The sequence below is a fragment of the Labrus bergylta genome, chromosome 2 (genome assembly GCF_963930695.1).
Source record: "Labrus bergylta chromosome 2, fLabBer1.1, whole genome shotgun sequence".
NCBI classification, from domain to species: domain Eukaryota; kingdom Metazoa; phylum Chordata; class Actinopteri; order Labriformes; family Labridae; genus Labrus; species Labrus bergylta.
This window is the reverse complement of record NC_089196.1, coordinates 19,451,743-19,471,825: the sequence shown is the minus strand read 5'-3', so window position 1 is coordinate 19,471,825 and position 20,083 is coordinate 19,451,743. Positions and strand designations below refer to the sequence as shown.

Genomic DNA, 20,083 nt, shown 5'->3' with positions numbered 1-20,083 from the left:
CACACGCTGCATAATGTAAGCTGAAACATGCTGATTGTGAACACATATGGTATACATCCACACATATAGACTGCCACAGCCAGATCACCCCACCCCCTCTGCTCATGGTGCATTCTCCCATCTCTCATCAAGCTTTCTCTCTCTAAATAAAGTACTTCAGTTCTTACAGGACGGATATACTTTACATTGTGTGAGAAAAACCGGACTAGAGCTTTAAACAACACAAAGATGCAGACGCAAAACTCCAGCGAGAGAAGTGGATTTACGATGGCTGCCGAGGGGAGGAAACCCTGTAAAAAAAAAAGGGGACTGTTTTACTGCCATTTGACACATAATCTCAAACAGTACAAGCAGAAGCACAGAAAGACTGAGTGCAGAACTCTGAGCTCTTGTGTCTGCAAAAGACAGAGACACAGGGATGGTTTCTGCTTCAGCATTCCAGGCAGGAATGGTTTATTTTTGTTGGAAACATAATTGTCTGTGGCGAGGATTTGGAGTTCCATTTTACCCGCCAAACTGCCTGATAGTGTACATTTGGACGTTATTGCCCTCTTGTGGTGACCTGATGTACTAGCATTTTTTTTTTTTTTTCCACAACAGAGAACTTGAGTAAACTTTGAGTGGGGGGCAGATGTTTTCCTCACACGCGGGTGTTAACACAGTGCAAATGTGCTCTGCTGTCATGAGGTCTGATTTCACACAGAAGTACACAATGGATTTAAGCGTTTCTTCTCATGCAACTACAACACAGTGAGAACTGTAGAGGGAAAACAGGAAAGAAAACAAATAAGACACTGGGTTTAGCAAGTTGCTTATTTTCGCTCTGTTGCTAATGTTATGGTCTGTTTTGGTTTTCTTTGGGAAACAAAGAATACAATGGAGAAAAACTTCAGAAACTCCGTTTATAACTGAGGCTTTGCATAAAGACTGCAACAGGATAAGCCAATTGAAAAATACACCTACCAACATTGTTAAAATTCAAAAAAATTAAAGTTTCTTTCAAATTTTGGTGGCTGGTGGTACAAGACACCAAGAGAATATTGGCTAAATCGGCAATCTCTCAAGCTACTGTAGCTTCAAATGTCTCTTCAGCTTCATTTGAAGGCCTTTTTAGTTGACTGTCCTTTATCTTAATGAACATCAATTCCAACCAAGCTTACAGTGACTGTTTTCAGGAAACAGAACAAAACAAAACAACATCTGTATGCTTTAAGTCCAGCACCAAACAACTAGTGAAGTTTGCAAATAGCTTAGCAACAGCTCAATAGCTTTAGCAGCTAGAGAATTACATTCTTCACTATTGAGCTAGAGACCAAACACACAGCTAGAATTACAGTGAATATTCCACATTTACTGGGAGACAGAAAAATGTCTCCCAATAAATGTTACATATCTGGATGTATTAATAAGCCCCTGTTTGACAACTTCACCATATGTAATGTAGAGATGCTAATCCAGAAGTGTTCTGTTAGCTTGTTTCTGCTGCTGCTGCAGGCGGGCAAACATACATCCTTACAGCTATTATTATTAATTGTTTTTAAAATATATTTTCTGGAGCAGTACAGCATATCATGGAGTACATACTGTACAGTTCATAACATTTAAATGATCTAGGACAGTGGTTCTCAACTCATCTAGCCTCAGGAACCACCACCAGCTCCTCTGTGATAAATCGCAACCCAAATTCATGATTTGTACCGACTCAAACATTGTGCATTTTGGACCTAAGTCAGAACAAAACATGTGACTGAAGCGAAAAAATGAACAAAAGAACGTGTTTAAAAAGCACTTCACAGACTTTTTTTAACACGTGTTTTTCTTCCAGGCACACTTTCGAGACCCACTTAAAATAGCTCTGTGCCCAACCTCTGGGTCCCGACCCACCAGTTGAGAACCACTGATCTAGAGCATTTCATCTGTAGCTCACACTCTGCACACTTCAAACTCACAGTAGAGGCTTACAGTAAAACGTTACTGGAATACAAGGAAACAGGCAGCAGTTAATAACATGAACATTTTGCTATAGTTTAGATAAATAGATGAGGTTAAAGCATGTAAAATCCTTTTAAATTTCTACTTTTGGTGGTAAGTAGACTGCATAGCGGTTTGTTCCACTGAGGGACACTTCACTGGACAGAACATGCTCAGATTGGCTGATAACTTCTTTTACCTTTCAAGGCCACGAGGGTACAAAAGTCTCTTTTCTAGACTCCAATAATCGTCAAGCCAACCTTCAAAAAAACATTTGATCCTGTTCTTAATTCAAAGGAAACTGCTTTAACCAACAAATCTATATGAAAGTGAAAGCACTTTCTATGAATGATTGAAAAAAAAACTATATTTGTTGATTAAGTGAAATCTTTGTAGCATCTTGACAGCCATCTGTGTTCATATGAGCACAGAGTCCAAAGATTATTCTTAATACATCACAGACCGTTAACTCGAAACAGAAGAAAGACATAAGATAAAATAAAAACCATACACACTAATGGTTTGTGGTTATTAATAACATGATTTTCTGTTTCATGTTCAGTGTAACAAGCAACGAAGAGTTAGTGCTGTTCAGATGTTGTTGGTCCTATCAGCGCGGTAATTCTTTTTTATTTTTTATCAACAACAATTTCTGTGGAGAGTCCCTGCTCAACCCAACACATGTTCAAAACAAGCTTGTTGGAAATCTCAGTGTCTGGCTATTGGCGCCCCATAAAATAATATTTTGTTTTGTTTTTCTATTGCTGTTTGCATATCAAAGTAGCAAAGATACAATATGTGAATGGAGTGATTTTAGAATGCTGGACAGGCACATTTATAATCTTTACAACTCAGACTGTTTCCTGCCTTTATGTTTCGTTAAAGGCCTTCATTGACTGTGCATAGTTTAGATCTTCTCATCTACCTCCGAAACAGTCTACTCACAAAGAATCCTAAAGTAAACATGTGAAATGCTGTTTGGAATTTGTCATCAACACTAGTCAAAAACAAATCATTGAGTTAAAGACGAGAAAAGATCCAAATTTAACCCAGTCTTTATCCTGTTTGCTTTATGCTTTCCTATAAGAAACTTATAGGAAAGCAACCCCTGATATTTTCCTTTTTGTACAAAAGTCCAGTTAGTCTTCTTCAATGATTATTTTGTTAAAAGTGACAACATAAGGACACGTCTTTGCCATAAGGACACCTGTACAAATCCAGTGTGACAAAAATGTCTTTTTGGGCAGCTTTGGGCAGTATGTTTCTGGCTCGCAGTAACCATCAACCACCTGCATGCTTTGCTCACTGCGTGGGAAAAAGTGATAAGAGTGCAGATGTTCTGTGGGTTCTGTGGACCCTCAGTGACATCTGATGTGGAAGAAACTATAAACTATAAAACCAGGGGGGCTCTGCATGGCTTTTGGGAGATTAAAACAACTCAATGAGTATAAGACTAAAGATAAAGAATAACATGCATGAACATAGTTTGCTTACCATGACTGTAAAGCATTTCTAATAGAACGATTGCACAAACGGGTTAAGAAAACTCAAACACAGGAAGGCACTGCTCCCCTGTTGAAATGCATCATTGTCTTGTCCAAAGTGAGAAAACCTTCAAGTGGATTTAATGGGTTACATATTGATGGTTAGAGCTCAGGAGAAATCACTCAAAGGTAGGAATTAGTCGTTAAAATGTGGGCCTATTTGGGTATCGCTCTGGCCCTTGCTGTTACTGCAACAGATATTAAAAATGGCACCGCGGTTGAAGAAAAGCTTGTGATAGCCAGAGGGAAACTGATGGTGAGTAAAAAAATAAAAACCGATGTCAACTTTTGAATCTCTTTAAAATGTTACATTTTCATGATTTTGAATTTTCAGGAGACTGTTTAAATATAAGAAATTAAGTGTACAAAATTCTGGATGTTAAATCAATACTTCACTAAAAAGCCAAACACCTTTTTGACTAGAACACTCTTAACTTTCATCATTATAACATTCTCTAAAAAAGTGATGTATTCATCTTTAGAACCCGAGGAGAAACCTGGAAGAAAATTGAATCTGGATTTGTCAGCGAAGATGTGCATGGTCTTCCTCTATTTGAATAAAAACATTATAAATTTAGCAGACAATGATATTAGATCCACCACTACAGGGGGCTGTGAGATGCGATATAGGTGCACCACACTTAGGGGGTCTAAATTTGATTAGACTACCCGTTGGTGTCTACATACATTGGTGTCTACATAGCCCACACCAGACAATCAGTCAATCAATCTTTAGTTGTCTAACAAATTGTTATCTCAAGTCACTTTACAAGTCAAGCCTAGACCATTCTATTTGTTATAAAAATTGACAAAGACCCAATATTAACCCACTGTGAGCACAGCATTTGGCAACATTTAACAAGTGTGCTGGGTAACTCGGGACCCCAGCTGTAAGCTTTATCAAAAAGGATAGTTTTGAGCCTACTCTTAAAAGGTAGAGAGGGTGCCTGCCTGCCAGAACTTGACGGGTGTATGATTCCAAAGGAGAGGGGCTCTACCTCCCATATTACTTTTAGGGACTTATGGCACTACAAGCAGGCCTTCTGGGGGTGTAATGTTCTAGCACTCTCCAACAGCCTTTTAGGAAAATCAGAGTTGTCATACTTTTTATCTTCAAATGAATCTCGGTTTATTTTTGTTTTTGTAAATCTGTATTTCTATATATTTTTATATCGTGTATTCTATTACTTCTATTACTTACCCCAAGTGTTCTGTTTATGTTACCATACAAAGACAATGGATCAAATAAGCATTCTCGCTAAATTCAAATAGTTCATTTTTTTGCTGACTTTCATCAAGATGCTCTGTCCCTATACACTAAACAGATACATAAGCAATACGCTCAGTACCTGAAATTAAAGGAAGGCCTCCACATGAAAAGAGGACAATGGAGACAGTTAAAATAGGAGTTAGTGAGCAAATGGGGGATTGGTTAAGAAGACGGGTAAGCTGTGTACTGTCATATGTGTGTGTATCCTGAGATACCAATCCTATTTCTGGCCACTTTGATCACTTTGATCATCATTATTTGTCATGCTGTTTCAACTGTGTTGTTGTCCCTGCAGGCTCCCAGTGTGGTCGGATGAGGCATAAAGAAAATGCCAGAGCTCCATCATTTCCTCCTGGAGCGCTCGGCTTTATAGTATCCTTATGCTCTTGTGTTGGTAAAACCTTACTTCTCCTTAACAGAAAAAAAACCGCCACAGACTTTCTCATGACCTCTTTCATAAACAAAACAATGTTCTCAGCAAGTTGCCAAATCTGTTGCCAGCTCTGAGAGCTTTCCAAAAAACTCTCCTGGTCCAAGTTGAAATCATGTTTGTGAGTGAGTTTAAAAATAGCCAAGCAGATGGAAGTGCTTTCATTCTCCACTGTTTACCTGTTGTTCCCCTTGATCCCTTGTTTCCCGCGTTCAGCCACAATTTGGAGTACGATTCATCGGAGGAGAAGAATCCCCGTCTGATCTTCTATAATGAAAAAGATGAGGTGGTAAAGGTGAGACGAGAGTTTGGGGATCTTTTTCTCTCCTGCTTTGCGCTGGAGTTTATCTGTGGAGAGCCAGAAAGACGAGACACATTCATGTGGGCAGCTTTTTAAGACTTTCTGTATCTGATGTCACGTCCTCTGTCAGATAAAAAGTCAAGACTGAGTGTATTTGAGAATGTGAGACAGAGTAAAAAAAAAAAACACAAATGGTGAGAAAGAAGGAGTCAGAGAGTGTATATATCAGGGCTTCTGACAGCTGAAAAATATGTTTTAGTGCTGAAACTGGATACTTGGTATGAATACTGATATGAGAAAGAACACTTTTATGCCTTTAAATTACAACTCTTAAGAGTTTCCCACAGGCTTTGTTCCCCCCCTACATCTTGGGACGGCTCCTAAACCTTCATTTAGACCATGAAACTGACAATAAAAGTCTTGCTTTTCCTAAGTGTCTCTTCCAAATGCACAAGAGCGCCTTTTGTGATTGTGAAGTAAAAGTATTTCTTCTCTTCTGATTGTTCCCCCCTTCTGAAGCTCATGTGGGAATTTGTCTTTGTCAAATTCAGTGCCTTGCGTTAGCTGTTTTCATTTATTGTTTCATAATGTGGGAGCCGTGGGACTGCAATTTGACTTTAAATGAAGAATTACCTCAGAGGCAAAGTTACTGAGCTAAGACATGAAAACAAATGTGTCACAGCAGTGTACAAGTTTTAATAAATATCAAATTCTTGTGAAACCAAATTGATTTATCATAAACTAATATGAATCAGAACACACTGTTTGTCTACAAATACACACTTTTCTGCACACACTGAATTTTAAAGTGCTGCTTTCAACATTGTGTGTTTGTATTTGTGTGTCTTCTCTGGACACGTCAGACTGTTCCAGTGAAGAAGATGAAGGCAGACGAGATCAGCAGCCTGTTAGAATCACTCGGTTTCTACAAGAGGTCCCAGAAAGGGGAAGAGGTGCCAGAGGAGTTCCAGCACTTCCCCCTGCGTGCTATCAAGGACGAGCTGTGATGACACCCTGTGGCCAAACATCGCTACTGCACCAAGGCCGCATTAATGACGAGTGGCGCTCCAAGGCCTTGACATGAAGCCAGGCACCATTCTGAAGAGTCGCTGGCCGTGTGCAGCGTGCAGTGTTAGTCATTGCTGTGTCACTGTGTTCATATGCTAGATTAAAATTTAAAGGCTGTAAAATACAAATAAAATGATAATGACTGTGTGGATTAATCCATTTAGTGTGCCTGCTTTCATACATTCTATACCGTTATGGTATATGGAAAACAAAGCAGAACATAGGGAATGTTTACACAGAAATCTAAATGACATTTATCCATACAGGGCGACAGCTTTACAGGTGTTTAAATTAATTAATTTCTGTATTTGAAAAGTCACCTTGTAAATGAATCAACATTAAACACATGTTTATGTAACTGGGTAATCTAAAGACTAATTTATTCAGTAGTGTCTTTGCATGAAGTTGTCAGTCATCATTCATAAGTAAGGAAGAAGGGGGCTAATAGATAATAAAAAAAGATTGCAAAAAAATGTTTTTAAAGATTGATGAAAGGATATTTATCTTTTTTTTCTTAGTTTGACAGAAACAATGTAGCCGACATAAATCAGATACAAAACAGATCACACCCAACAAGTATGCCAAAAGGTTGATTTTCCATTGATAGCTGTTTTACATCGTGTTGTCAAGTTGATAGAATCTAAACTATTTATAAGTACAATATTTAAGATTAAAATATAATTTCCCTTCTATTTTTTTTATTGTAAAAGGGACACTCAACATCTAAAAGATACACAGTAAAATCAGCAGTGTTGATACAACACTTAGTCAATTTTAACAGAGTCAGTGAACATATGGTCCCTATCTACAGTGTTAAAGTAACACTCAACATAGTGTTGAACTTTCAGAGTCAATTCAACTCTCGTAAGAGTTAATATTCTACACTGAGAAGTGTTAATCAAGTTTTACACTACGAGGGAAATAACACCCCTAGTGTAACTTACATTTGACACTGAAGGAATTAAGTGTTAATCATAATTTACTCTTCTAAATCTACTCCTTGAGTGTTAAAAGTACATCACACTCAGTGTTGATTAATAAATTATTCTCAAAACTTCATTTTTAAATGACTCCTGCCAGTGTCAAAATATAACTGCTTTTTCACTCCCTTTAAGTGTAATTCTTAAATACAATTCAATTGCATGTCTTTCCATGCCCAAGTAAGACTTAAACAACAACACACAATTATATCAATTTCTAATAGAAATTTATTAAACACAAACATTAAATCCCAAGGTTTAATCAATTTAAAATAAGTGTCAATTTTCTTTTTTCATGTGCAATAGCATTCTGACAATGCGTAACATCACAACATGTCAACATTTTTAACAGAAAAACAAAAAGGTATTTTCAGACAACACAGGGAGGATACAAGACAGCAGGATTACCTCAGCCAGTCAACAACTGTTTATATCCTGAATGGTGACTATCAATACAATGACTGACTTTTTATTAAGTATTTCAGTTGGAGTTTAGAAAGAAAACTTCACAACAGCCAGATTATTTGGCTATCTTACTGGAGTCATCCTGCTATTTTAAATATCCTCCAGAGAAAATGTCTGCAATGTAAACATCTGGAAACATGTGGACAACTCCACTACAGAAATACAAAAACGCTGTCAACATTGCTTTGACACTAAACACACTGTTTGAAGCTGCATTTAATGACAATATGGAACTACAAAAAGGGAGGAATCTGTTGGTCCATATGACATCTGCACATCAACTGGTTTGAAGTAGAAAAACTCTTGAACATCAGACACCGTAAGCGCCTGGAATGGCTTTAACAAGACTTTAAATGCATGGTAATGTTGTTGTGAAGCATGTGATTGTAATTGGTACCAAATACGTAGTGTACCTTGAAGAAGTTCATCAAAAGCTCCAAGAGAACTGGTTGACTTGCATGGTATGACCTGTTTGTCCAGGACGATGAAAAACTCATGGATGGTGCTTCTTTTCATCGTGACGGCAAGTAGATAGGGCTGAGTGATGCTCTTGATAGGGTCAACATGTTCCTGGAGGCTTGTTCCACTCTGAAGATATAAAAATGTGTTTAGATTTAGATTAAATGCTTGAATTAGATTTAATAGGTTTAAATATCTTGTTAGGTCTTAGAATGATCACTTAAGGTACAGTATATAAAAAGGTGTAAGATATGAGATAATTTAAGCTACGTTTTTGATGTAATCTACTTTTACACAAGAAACAATTTTATACATGAGATACAAACAGAAAAGAAAAATGGACAAGCAAAAATAAAAAAAAAAACTTAGTCATAATAAAAGCTACAATACAAACCTTCTTGAAGATGACGAGATGCTTCTCAGCTTGAGATGCAGACACCTCGCCTGGTCTTTTATGGCCTTGGGCTAAAGGTGGAATCAAGTGGAGGAGGAGGATAATGGAGGAAAGATCACTGTCCCATCCTGTTAACAGAAACAAATTAGCTTAATTTTATATGTTTTTATAAGCTACAATTCAAAAACATTGCTTTAAAGCTACAGCTGAAAAATTAAATAAATCTACCAGAGGCAAGGGTGTCATCCATTTCCTCTTCATCTGATGCAGCTTCTGCACAATAGATCAGCTCTGCAAGGTCACATGAGGCAGGAAGAGACTTACTCTGCTGTCATTGCAGCTTCAACTACCTGTAAAAAGGAACAGACAATAGTCATTTAGAATAACATAATCTTGGACAATTGACAGTAAACACACCTAATAAAATTAACAATCAAAAAAAGGGCGACCCCCTAAAGGAAGCTGTAACTTACATTCTTACATAATCATTGTCTACTTATGCAAGAAAATATATATAATTATTGTTTTCTCCAAGAAAACTGTTTTTTTTTGTTTTTTTTAATTGTGAACACCTTATTTTGAAAAACGGAAGTTACCGCAGACTCGCAGAATTATTCTCACACTAACTTCCCCGACCTCCGAAGCTATTCCCTGTACTGTATTCTGTTTACTCCCGTTTCATACACGTGTATCTCATAGCCAGTTTAATGTAAGACCTAGACATTTAGCACTTCACGTCATCGCTCTCTCTGTCTGTTCCTCCTGCTCGCTCTGCAGTCCGGAGCATTTACCATAAAGATCAGAATACGTGGGCACTTCACATTTAGGGGCGGCTTACGTCACCACGTAAACTCGAGGAGCGGCTGGCTTGACCGCAGTGACGAATCGGTGACGTCGGACCTAATAATAGATGTGACTTTGATAATTTCAATTTTTTTTGTATTAATTGTGTCTATAACAACAACTGTTGTAGCGTTACATTAACAAACAACACTTTTAAGTTAAATTAAAACACAATGCTGTCACACATTAAGCAGGGCTGCATAACATTTAGCGTTAGCGTTCACGTAACGCCACTCTGAGGAATTAATATTCGGCTTAACAAGCCAAAGTGAACCAATATAATTCAGTAACAAATTGTATGTGTGGGCGCTCATGTTTACGGTCGTGTTCACCTCGTACTACCCGCGCAAGCAAACGTTAACTTGGGATTCATGGTCGAGCTCACCTTGGCTAGTTTAGTCCCCACACGTGCAGTATCAGCTAATTGACTTGACTGTGTGGCTTTCCAAATAATAAAGCCCACTCATCTCTCCCCATTAACATCATTTACGTTACTTCTTGCTGATATTGTCGAGTTTGGCTTTAGTTAGTGCATATAAGTAGTATTATTATCAGTACTAATATTATCACTTGCACATTTAAACTAGCCATCCACTCGGTAAACTCGGTTCTTTTAAATTCCGTACACTAAGACCCAATATTCAGGTGGAGTGTATATTGAACATAAATATTAAGACATCCTAAAACACTGCTTGTGTTGAAATTGAAAATTGGTTATTAATTGGGAGCAGCTTACCGCAGTCTTTCAGTCAGTGAACCTCCTGGTGGATTTGAAACACGAGTAGTGGGCGTGGCTTCTCAGAGTACGTCATGGCTTTCAGAGTGACTTACTTTCAACACCACCATGGCCTACTGGAGTACTTTTTTTTTTTTTACTCTGCGTTTTTAACTCCACAATTTTGCACCAACACTGGGGTGCATGTTACTCAAGCTGTTGTTAGAATAACTCTGACAGAGCATCAGAACTTTATGACTGCATATTTAACACTGCTGATTTTACTGTGTACAAATACGCCGGTGTTAGCTCTACGGCTTATTCTAATGGTCAGTCCCTTTGCATCAAATCGTCAGCCATACCAAAAAAAAAAAATCAAAATGAGGAAAAATGTAATAACATTGTGTGAAGAAATAATTAAAATATGATAGTGCAACCATTATGTATTGTTCAGGTTTTATGTTGTCCTCTGTTTAATCTCTGTGAAGCCTACATTTCTGTCAAATTCTATAATTAGATAAGCATATTGACTGAGCATCATAAATGGCCTCTTAGTTCCTCACAAACTGCCATCCTGCTGCCTCATCCTAATCCAGCCCCCCCCCCCCACCGCCTACACACACACACGCACACACACACACACACACACACTATAATCTGATTAGCAGCGGTGTCTGCCAGCATGCGTCTGTGTGTGTCCATCTGTGTGTGTCCATTTGTATCTGTGCCTTCGTGCATTTGTCTCCTTGTGTGATTGAACACACAGCGAGGATTAGCAGCAGAGTCTGAGGCACAAACCGAGTTTTGGACTCTAGCGTTTCCTGATTCTTTGGCTTGGTCATGGTCAGCTGCTTTACCCACCATGCCTGTGTTTTACTCACCTGTTCCAGAGAACCTGCAGTTGGGCCTGAGCTACATGGGAGGCTCAGTGTTCACCAACAACAGGACGGCAGACAGCGACTTCAGCAGGGAGCAGGAGGACGCCAATGGTTGGTTATTTACTAGAGTGCTGCTCTACAATGATATAGATTTGTGATCACAGAGAGGGAATATATCTGCTTATTTATAACCAAAACCAAACAGTGATATCAAATAACTGACAGTGAGGGGTAAACATAATTACGTGACCACTACTCAAATCTGCTTTGAAAACATCAACATTGTATTAACAGTTGATAATGAGAGGGGACAGAGTTGGATGTTGTAAGCAAAGGCTTTGTTATCCATAGTGTAATGTAAATTTATATTATGCTGCATTAAAAACGACATGGAAATGAACTGATTTCCTGATTTTAGCTGAATATTGCTTTATTTGAATTAAATTTAAAATTAGTTCCTATATGATCTATGTACATTTTTCTGCATTATCTCTAATTGTGTTTTATATTAAGATCATGTCTAATAAAAAAAAAAAACTAACCTATCTGTGGTGGTGATTTTTTTTTAAAGAAAAAAAAACACTTGATTGTTCATGATAGTGAAACATGTTACTAATAAAAATATGTGATTGTCTTTGCCTTGCAGTGGTCAACGAGCTTGTTTCTCATCTTCCCCTGCAGATGATGCTCTACTTCAACATGTTCTATTTTCCCTGCTGGTGGTTTTCTGCTGTTTTCATGTTGGAAGTGAAGGTGAGTTTGGAGTCCCCACAAATCAGTGGTTCTCAACTGGTCAGGACCCACCAGCTCCTTAATAGGAAATCACAACCTAAATTTCTCATTTTTTAACCAATGAGATTCGTTTTATGAAAAATGGTGCCATTTGAACTTCAGACTGTCCAAACAAATGATAGAACAAAGAGATGAAACAAAACCAAAAAGTGAGTTTTAGACTTTTTAACACTTTTTTTTTTCAAGGCCCACAGTCGCAACCCCCTGAAAGCGACTCCAAGACCCACTTCTGGGTCCCAACCCACCAGTTGAGAACCACTGGCCTAGATGACATACAATCACATTATTAGGTTCATTGTACAATTTTGATACGTCTTTGTTTATAATATTTTACTTTACTCCCAGTTCTATTATCTTCCGGGGTACTACCAGGCTCTGCTCATCACTGGTATGATCCTCCTCACAGTCATTGAGGTGGTCCGGCTTTATCTCGGCTACATTGGCAACCTTAAAGAGAAGGTAAGTTAAACCTAGATCCTGTCCGAGGCACAATGCAGAGCTCTATCAGCACTCCTGAATAACACAAGGGGCTGCTTTAGTATCATGTGCAACCACTCTGCTGGCTACAATGGTCTATAGGGTTTTTGTGAATGAGTTTGGATGTAAAGGTGTGTTAAATTAACATTACTATGCTTTGATTTTGATCAAAATATTAGCAGCATCTGCATTATATTTGGGGGCGGCATGTAGCTCAGTCTGAAGGAACTAAGGGCACATCAACATATGGAAGTTGGTCTATTTCTGGAGGGGTGCCAGGTCACTTCCCAAGTACTGTCGAGTTGCCCTTGAGTAAGGCACAGAATCCCCAACAGCTCGGCCGCGCTCCCTGCGTAGCAATAGCAGCCCCACTCTGACATCTCCCCATTAATGCATGTCTACAGGTCCTTTTTGTGTCAGTATTTCAGGCCTATGTGTGTGAGAGCCATGTCTCTCAATAACAGAGGGTAAACCAGCATTTTCCTCAGAGATTAATAAAGTATGTGAAATATATATATTTTTTTAAATCAGACAATCAACAGTGAAAACCCAGAGGCTATATTTTAAGCTTAAACAACATATTTGATGACCCATGTATTCCCTCAGACAACAGATAATGTAAGCATTCAGCCAACTCCTTGCTTATATCACTTTTAGCCAGAAAGCAGAGGAATGCTAATATTTTTTTATTTTTTTATAGAATTTGAGGCAGTGTTTAGATTTGAAAAAAAAAACAGCATATTTGACGTGCATACATTATGCTAATTCCTAACATTACGCTAAGCTACTAAGTAGTAGATTTCTAAGATAACATTTTAAAGTGTTTTAGGGTAAATAAGTAGTCAAAAAAACTGCATATAGCTTATTTGCTTCAGACATCATCTAACCTATACCTGTTGTACATTTAGGCATTTCAACTGTGATATTAGCCATTAGCCAACTTATGTAGCTCAGCTGTTGTATAAAATAGGCCAACTTATGTTTTTTTTTTATACGTGTATGAAAAGATAGTATACCATATAATGTAAAGACAGCACTACATTGTTTTACAGCATTTGAGCTTCACACTTGAAGCCCGATGTTAGAGGGAATCTGTGGAAACATGTTGAATGCCTGAGTGCCTTATCTTCACATCACTCTTTACAGCCTAAACTCTCTCTGCCCCCTCTTCCTCGCTGTCATCAGGTGCCAGAGCTAGCAGCTTTCTGGCTCCTGTCTTTCTTGTTCCAGCTGCCAGTGCTGCTGTTCTTCGTGACTGATGAAGGAATTATCATCCTGCCACTGGAGAGAGCTGTCCACTCCCTCTACCTCCTCTTCCTATTTGCAGAGATCCTGGCCTCTTTCCTGGCGCTGAGGACCATGACACGAAAACTCACCCTGCTCTTCCATCTGCGCCAGTTTGGCAAGGTGCAGAGCTTTCAGCATGCAGGGATGAGCCCTGTGTATGGGATTCCATATCATCGCAGCGTGCTGCCTGTTTCATCAGCACATGATATGTTCAACTAAAGCATAAATATCCTGTCTCAACTTGTATTGTTAGATATTTAAAATGTGAGACGTCTTTAGCATTCATATTTACTGTACTTTTGTTTACTTCCGGCCCCTACAACTGCATTTTGAGGTGTAAAGTAGCTATTGCTCCCAGAATACTTCTCAACAACTCTATGAGAATGAAAGCTAATGTTTTACCTGAAATTAATTGTGCTATTTTGAACATATAAATACAGCCATCATAATGGTGTCTCTGTGTTTGTATGTGACTATACTGCACTTTGTTCAGGAGAACTCAAGATTCAAGGTTCAATGTTTCTTTATTGGTACCTAGAAAGGTAGATTTGTTGTGCAAAGAGGAGATTCAGCATTCCAATAGATACATACAATACAAATTCAAGGTTAAAAAGAGCAGACAGAACACATTAGAACCAGTATCGTTGATTATATCAGGTTATGGCAAAGTCCCACTCAAAACCTGTGTAGACATTCAGAGAAATTAGCAACCTCTTGAAAATGTAATTTTTTTTTGAGATTCCATTACTAATTCAGAGACAACCATAAGTCAGGAAGGCCATGAGCATTTTTTAAATCCTATATGAAGACATTTTACTGAGAATACTCTCAACTCTACAATCCTGCAACATATATTTTCATTTACACATAAACTTCTCATGACATTCCTACCTGATCGGTTTGTGCACTTTTGAAGTTAAGGACAAACCTGTCACAGTCCTACAGGGAAGTCGGCGAATATGTGAATGTACAGAAATTGTGCATGTTGGTGCTGAGAAGTCTGTATTACCATATAAACACTTACGGACTTAAGATTTGGACATCCATGATCACTAACGTCCTTAGTGGAAATGCATCTTAAACCCAGCATTCAGCTGATTTCTGATCCATTGAAAAATTGTGTGTGCATGGGAAATTGCACTTAATGTGTACATCCCTCTAGTCTGGACAGCAACTCAAAATTTTGGAGAAGATTTTGGTAGCAGACTTGCGTTGTAGACAGACTATACATTATATTACGCAGGAACATATCATTTATTTGTACATTGTTTACCTACGAGCAAATAAATAAAACAAAATGCAAAATTACGTAAAATTGCAACGTAACGCAAGGCAAGTTTGTCTATAGCACATTTAAACTGTAACACAAGAGATTAAAGAATTACTTTAGCTAAGGAACTTCTAGGATCCAAGGAGGATTTGAATGCAGGGAAAGTCTTCAAGTTTGAGTATGATTAGGCCAATCTGTTTCATAATTTCTGGTATGACTTCCATCATGATGGTTGGTATATATAAAAGCTCTACAAAAAAGCCCCTGACCAATTTCATTTTTAAATAAGCCAAATGTTGATGTTTTAAAAGAACATGTAAAACCATTTTAGCCACACTCTAAATGTCAAAACCTGATTCCATGTCTGCCAAACTGTCATGCAGTGACACCCCTTTTCACGGCAATGGAGCAAAGTACACCATTAAACAACAAAAATGGGCTCAGAATAAGAGTACAATTGCAGAAGATGCTTTTATCAGAGAGTGTTCAAGGCTTTTTTTTCTGTTGTGATGATGGATGATGAAGGCTGAGGTATTGGTGCAACAAAATTGTTTTCGTTGAGACAGATTGAATTTTTTGCCCACGAGACAAGATTAGAGTTCAGGTGGAAAGGTTCTTAGGTTTTTTTGATGGAAACAATGAGAGACCCAGATTACATTTTCCCAATTGATCTTTAAGTCATTCCTACAGTGTATAATATTACTGATACTGTTTGATAAGTTGAAGAAGGAATTAAATTACTGATGCTTGTAAAATTAGAGTTTAAAGATGACTGCTGCCGCAGAATTGTGTTAAATATTTATGACCACACAGTGGCAGTCAGCCACCAAAAGAGAGACGAGCAGAATCTGACAGTGCTGCAAAGTGCAATGAGAACAGATTATCATGCAGCACATGTCCTGCTCAGGAAAGCCTCTGGCAGCAGTATAAACGTTAGGCATGGACACACTTGAATATGATGAATTATTAGATAATCTATAACTCCAGCTTGTATCATGGAAATGGATTTCCTTTTTTTTGTTGCCACTTCTGTTGAATCAAAAATGTTGCATCTGTATGGATGACTCACTTGTTTTACAAGAAGCTCTCAGTCAGGACTTTGTGAGAAATTGTGAGTGTGGTGCAGTAAGTAGTGTCAACAAGCTGTTTATGTGAGAGACACAGTTTCAGTGATACAACATGCTTATTCCGCTCTACTTTACATTCACGAAACAACAAGCTGCAGAGAGAAGAATATGTGAAAACCTTCATAGTGCAGGATACAGTATGCCTACCAATGTATAATGAAGTGGGTGCTCAGAAGACCTCCTAAATGTACAGCCACATGTTGCTGCACAGACGAATTTCTTGACTTTTTTGTTTGTATCGTCATTTGTGTTCAGACTTGAAGAAAGGGCTAAACAAGTTTAGCTTTACTTGTTAAGCAAAGTAACAGCAAACACAAGAGAAGCCGAACATGATCCCTTAAAAAAATTTTTTTTTTAAAACTCCACATGCCTGAATCATATCTGCATGACCTCTTGGAGTGCATAAAACTGCATCCAGAGCTGATGATGGCACAGTCAGGTTTGGTGCTACTACAGCAGCATAGCATGAAAGAAACTAATGTAAACAATAGCAGATAGGCATTTCAGTAAACATTTCCATACGTTAAGGTCTGTGAGCAGTAAATGCCTGGTCAGGCAGGTACAGTTGCAACACATTATACCATATTCAAATGAGCACATGTATTTCAATATTTTTTTTTTTAAATGTTAAATGTTTAAGGCCTTGATACAATCATGCAAAAGCAAAACATATTTTCATCCAATAGTAACACTTTCGCTACTTCATATCTGCACATGCACTCACATAAGACAAAAATACATGTTTGACCATGTTCAAATCTGTTCTTTCTAACTTTGTTCCCTTCCCTTGTTAACACATAATGGGATTCAAAGAGACCATTTATAATTTAAAAGAGAATGGGAGAGAAAAATAGCCTCCTCTGTCATCAGTACCTGTGTGTCCGATCAGTCATACAGCTGTTTGTTTGAACTTACTGATGTTTTCTCCTCCTCTCTTGTTCCTTGCTTATGTTTTCCTTACTCTCTGATGTACGTTGCTTTGGATAAAAGTGTCAGCCAAATGAAATGTAGATTGTAGAAATGTAGAATTCCCCTCAGGTAATCACCTCACTTTGTTCACCTATCAGCCCAGATACACCACTACATTCATTAGCTCCTCCAAGTTTATATATTGAGGCTGAATTTCAGCTCAGCTCTGGCTTTCATTTTTAATCACCACAGTTCTCCTTGGAAAATGAACTTTAAATTGAAGATGAATGTCTTCTTTTTTCTGCCACATTAACTCTCAATTTGAAACAGATTTAAAACTGAATCTATTGTAGAACATTACACTCTATTATATCAGACTTCCAGCACATGACAGAAGAAGTGACTGTCTTTTCGACAAATGAAAACAGAGCTAAAGCTGTGCTCAAATGTCAGCTGTTGAAACCGGTGAAGTGCTCATGGAAAAGTCACTTTGAGCATGTTTTTTTCCTCTTCAGCAAAGCCAAAGAGAAAATTAACAAAGACACAGTGAACAGAAGGGGAAAATGAATTTAAAAAAAAAGCTGCAGAATCCTCCCAGCCTTCTCATTTGACAGTTGACAGCCATAAAAACGAGTAACAATTAATTGTATTGTCATGTATTGATTGGGTTTAAATGTTACTAAAGGCATGTATCATTTTCTCCTCTCTTTTACTGCTGTGTGGTGATATATAAATTCTATCAAAAGTTGAATAACACTCCTGGTGTGAAGCTTATATCTTTCTTGGAGTGACACTCGTCTGACATGCTCTATAATTTCAGTATTACTTTCACACTCATGCTCCCCATAGAGTACTGTTCACCAGGATGCTCTGACCCATTCAGCTCTCCCCCTGCATCCAGTTTTAACAAGTATGAACTCTATTAAGTTCTGGAGAGGAAGGAGATTAACAGCTGGGGGGTTGAGAAAGGGAATAGAAATCCCCCTTGGAGACACAGTGGTCACATCTGAAGCAGCTCCTCACACCTTTTGCCTCATCAAATTGCCTTTCTTTGGTGGAGAATAATAGCCTGGGAGAGTCTGGGAACATAATGTTCTCTATCTCTCTAAACAGATTTCTTTTCCTCCTGTTTTTGAGCATCCTTTGAGCTCTGTGCCATTTCTGATCAAGTTTTCTTCTTCACGTCTTTGCGACAATACAGCTGCGTAGCGTGACGTCAGCCAGGCTTCAGTGAGTCTGTCGGCACCATAATAATGGTTGCGCGCACCTAGGAGGTAATCACACAAAAAGTGAGTGACGAGGCTGTGCTGAGCATCGACAGAGAGCATTATCCAATACCTCATGGAGACGTCCTCTTGCTTTATTTCTGTAATCCCTCATGGTGAAGAGCTGACCAGCCCTGTAAAGAATCTTAGAAAAAATAATTAGGTGGTAAAACAACAAGAAATCCAGCTTAACTCATAAATACATAATACAAATCTCTTACACGCACCACAACTACTTTAAAAGGGTTAGACGTCATGATTTGTTCTTGTTTAGTTTTGTATTTTTTTATTTTGTTGTTTGAATTTTATTTCTGTTTAATTTGGTATTTTTCTTCCTTATGTGGCTTTTTCCCTTGAGTGTATCTTTGCTTTTTTTTTCAATAAAGTCTTTAGTGGTTCCTGTTTTATTTTGTCATTTATTATCCTCATGTTTCTCTAGGTCCGCTGTGTATTGTTACTGTTACATTCTTGAGATTTCCCTGTGTGTCTTTCTGATGAACTTTTTTTTTAACCTTTTATGCCTTTATTTGATAAGATAGTGGATAGAGTTGGAAATCAAGGAGAAAGACTGGAGAATGACATGCAGGAAAGGAGCCCCAGTGAACCCAGGCCCCCTGCTTGGAGGGCTATAGCCTCTGTACATGAGGCACGACTTAACCCCTAGGTCATCAGTGCCTATGTATTGTGTCAAGATATGTATTGGGCTGGTCCGTATAGATGGGACTAGAAGTGATTCAATCTGCATCTCCTTGAATAACCATGCTGAGTGTTCTTGTACTGAACCCCAAACTGTGCCTGAAAGATCAACCTCAGATGCATGAGTGATCATGGATATGATGATTGGCCTTGCATGCTCTAGTACAGTATGGGTGTGCATACTGTTTGTACTGTCAGCATGCAATGTTAAGCTCTTTAAGTGGTCGGGAGACTATGGTGTCCCGCAGTCCATTTAACACCAACCTTCAGCCCTAAGTTACAGAACAAGGTTGGAATGGTGTGGTTAAGTTAGTACTATCTTCAACATTTTCAAATGAAACATGAAAATAGCATGCAAGAGAAAACACTGGTCATCCTGCGGATGAAAGATGTAATTGAAATTGAATCATCAGCTGCAAAGTCGTCATATAGACTTATAAAACTTCAATTTGCAAACAAACCAGAATATTTGGAAAAAGGTTTCTGTAACCTTAAACTGTCTGAAACGGTCAAGCTAACAGAGAAACACTTTAAAACCAGTAATACATCAGCAGCTGACCCACCTCTGCAGGCCCCTGCTATTCCTCTATAACCTGTTTCCATTAGCAACCAAAGATAAACTCAGAACATATGATTATGAACCTCATTTTTGAAGGTTTGCAGGGAGTTTCAAGCTGTGAGCCCTCCATTAAATCATCTTAGAACATTGTTCAATCTTCCATTTCCTCACAGAGATGGCTGATAGATTACAACCTGGCATCTACAAAGAAACGGAAATACAATGGCTGATGGGTACACATGTATGACTCCATTATTGGAATGCCGTTGAACCAACTGCTTCCCCACTCAAATCAAAATGACCAGCTGTGGCTCTTAAGGCCAAAGAAAACATATTGGCCATTTACTGAATCTAAATGATATTGGGGCCATGAAATTCAAATC

General features: G+C 38.2%; 2 protein-coding genes and 1 long non-coding RNA gene across 4 annotated transcripts; 2 read left to right on the top strand and 1 right to left on the bottom strand.

The window, feature by feature from the left end:
• Positions 1–3,605: 3,605 nt before the first annotated feature.
• On the top strand, positions 3,606–6,739 carry selenoe (selenoprotein e). The gene is made up of 4 exons (XM_020636654.3): positions 3,606–3,771; positions 5,081–5,157; positions 5,432–5,510; positions 6,380–6,739. Exons 1-4 carry the CDS (start codon positions 3,664–3,666, stop codon positions 6,521–6,523), a joined length of 408 nt encoding a protein of 135 aa, XP_020492310.2. The 5' UTR covers positions 3,606–3,663; the 3' UTR covers positions 6,524–6,739.
• Positions 6,740–7,054: 315 nt separating this feature from the next.
• LOC109975625 (uncharacterized) lies at positions 7,055–10,553 on the bottom strand. Of its 2 annotated transcripts, none has more exons than XR_002277137.3 (4): positions 10,462–10,553; positions 9,111–9,232; positions 8,883–9,010; positions 7,055–8,617 (listed from the first exon to the last, which is right to left on the bottom strand). It is a non-coding gene; the product is annotated as an uncharacterized lncRNA (long non-coding RNA). The 2 variants fall into 2 exon arrangements; XR_010664761.1 differs by lacking the exon at positions 10,462–10,553 and adding an exon at positions 9,479–9,643.
• A 567-nt stretch (positions 10,554–11,120) lies between these two features.
• zgc:112294 (transmembrane protein 17A) lies at positions 11,121–14,331 on the top strand. Its single transcript, XM_020636589.3, has 4 exons — positions 11,121–11,429; positions 11,965–12,071; positions 12,456–12,569; positions 13,773–14,331. Exons 1-4 carry the CDS (start codon positions 11,303–11,305, stop codon positions 14,091–14,093), a joined length of 669 nt encoding a protein of 222 aa, XP_020492245.1. The 5' UTR covers positions 11,121–11,302; the 3' UTR covers positions 14,094–14,331.
• The last annotated feature ends 5,752 nt before the right edge of the window (positions 14,332–20,083 follow it).

Coding starts and splice junctions, on each gene's coding strand:
- zgc:112294 (XM_020636589.3), top strand. CDS start 11,303: ATGCCTGTGTTTTACTCACCTGTTCCAGAGAACCTGCAGTTGGGCCTG. Junction 11,430..11,964: donor GGAGCAGGAGGACGCCAATG/GTTGGTTATTTA, acceptor TTTGCCTTGCAG/TGGTCAACGAGCTTGTTTCT. Junction 12,570..13,772: donor TTGGCAACCTTAAAGAGAAG/GTAAGTTAAACC, acceptor CGCTGTCATCAG/GTGCCAGAGCTAGCAGCTTT.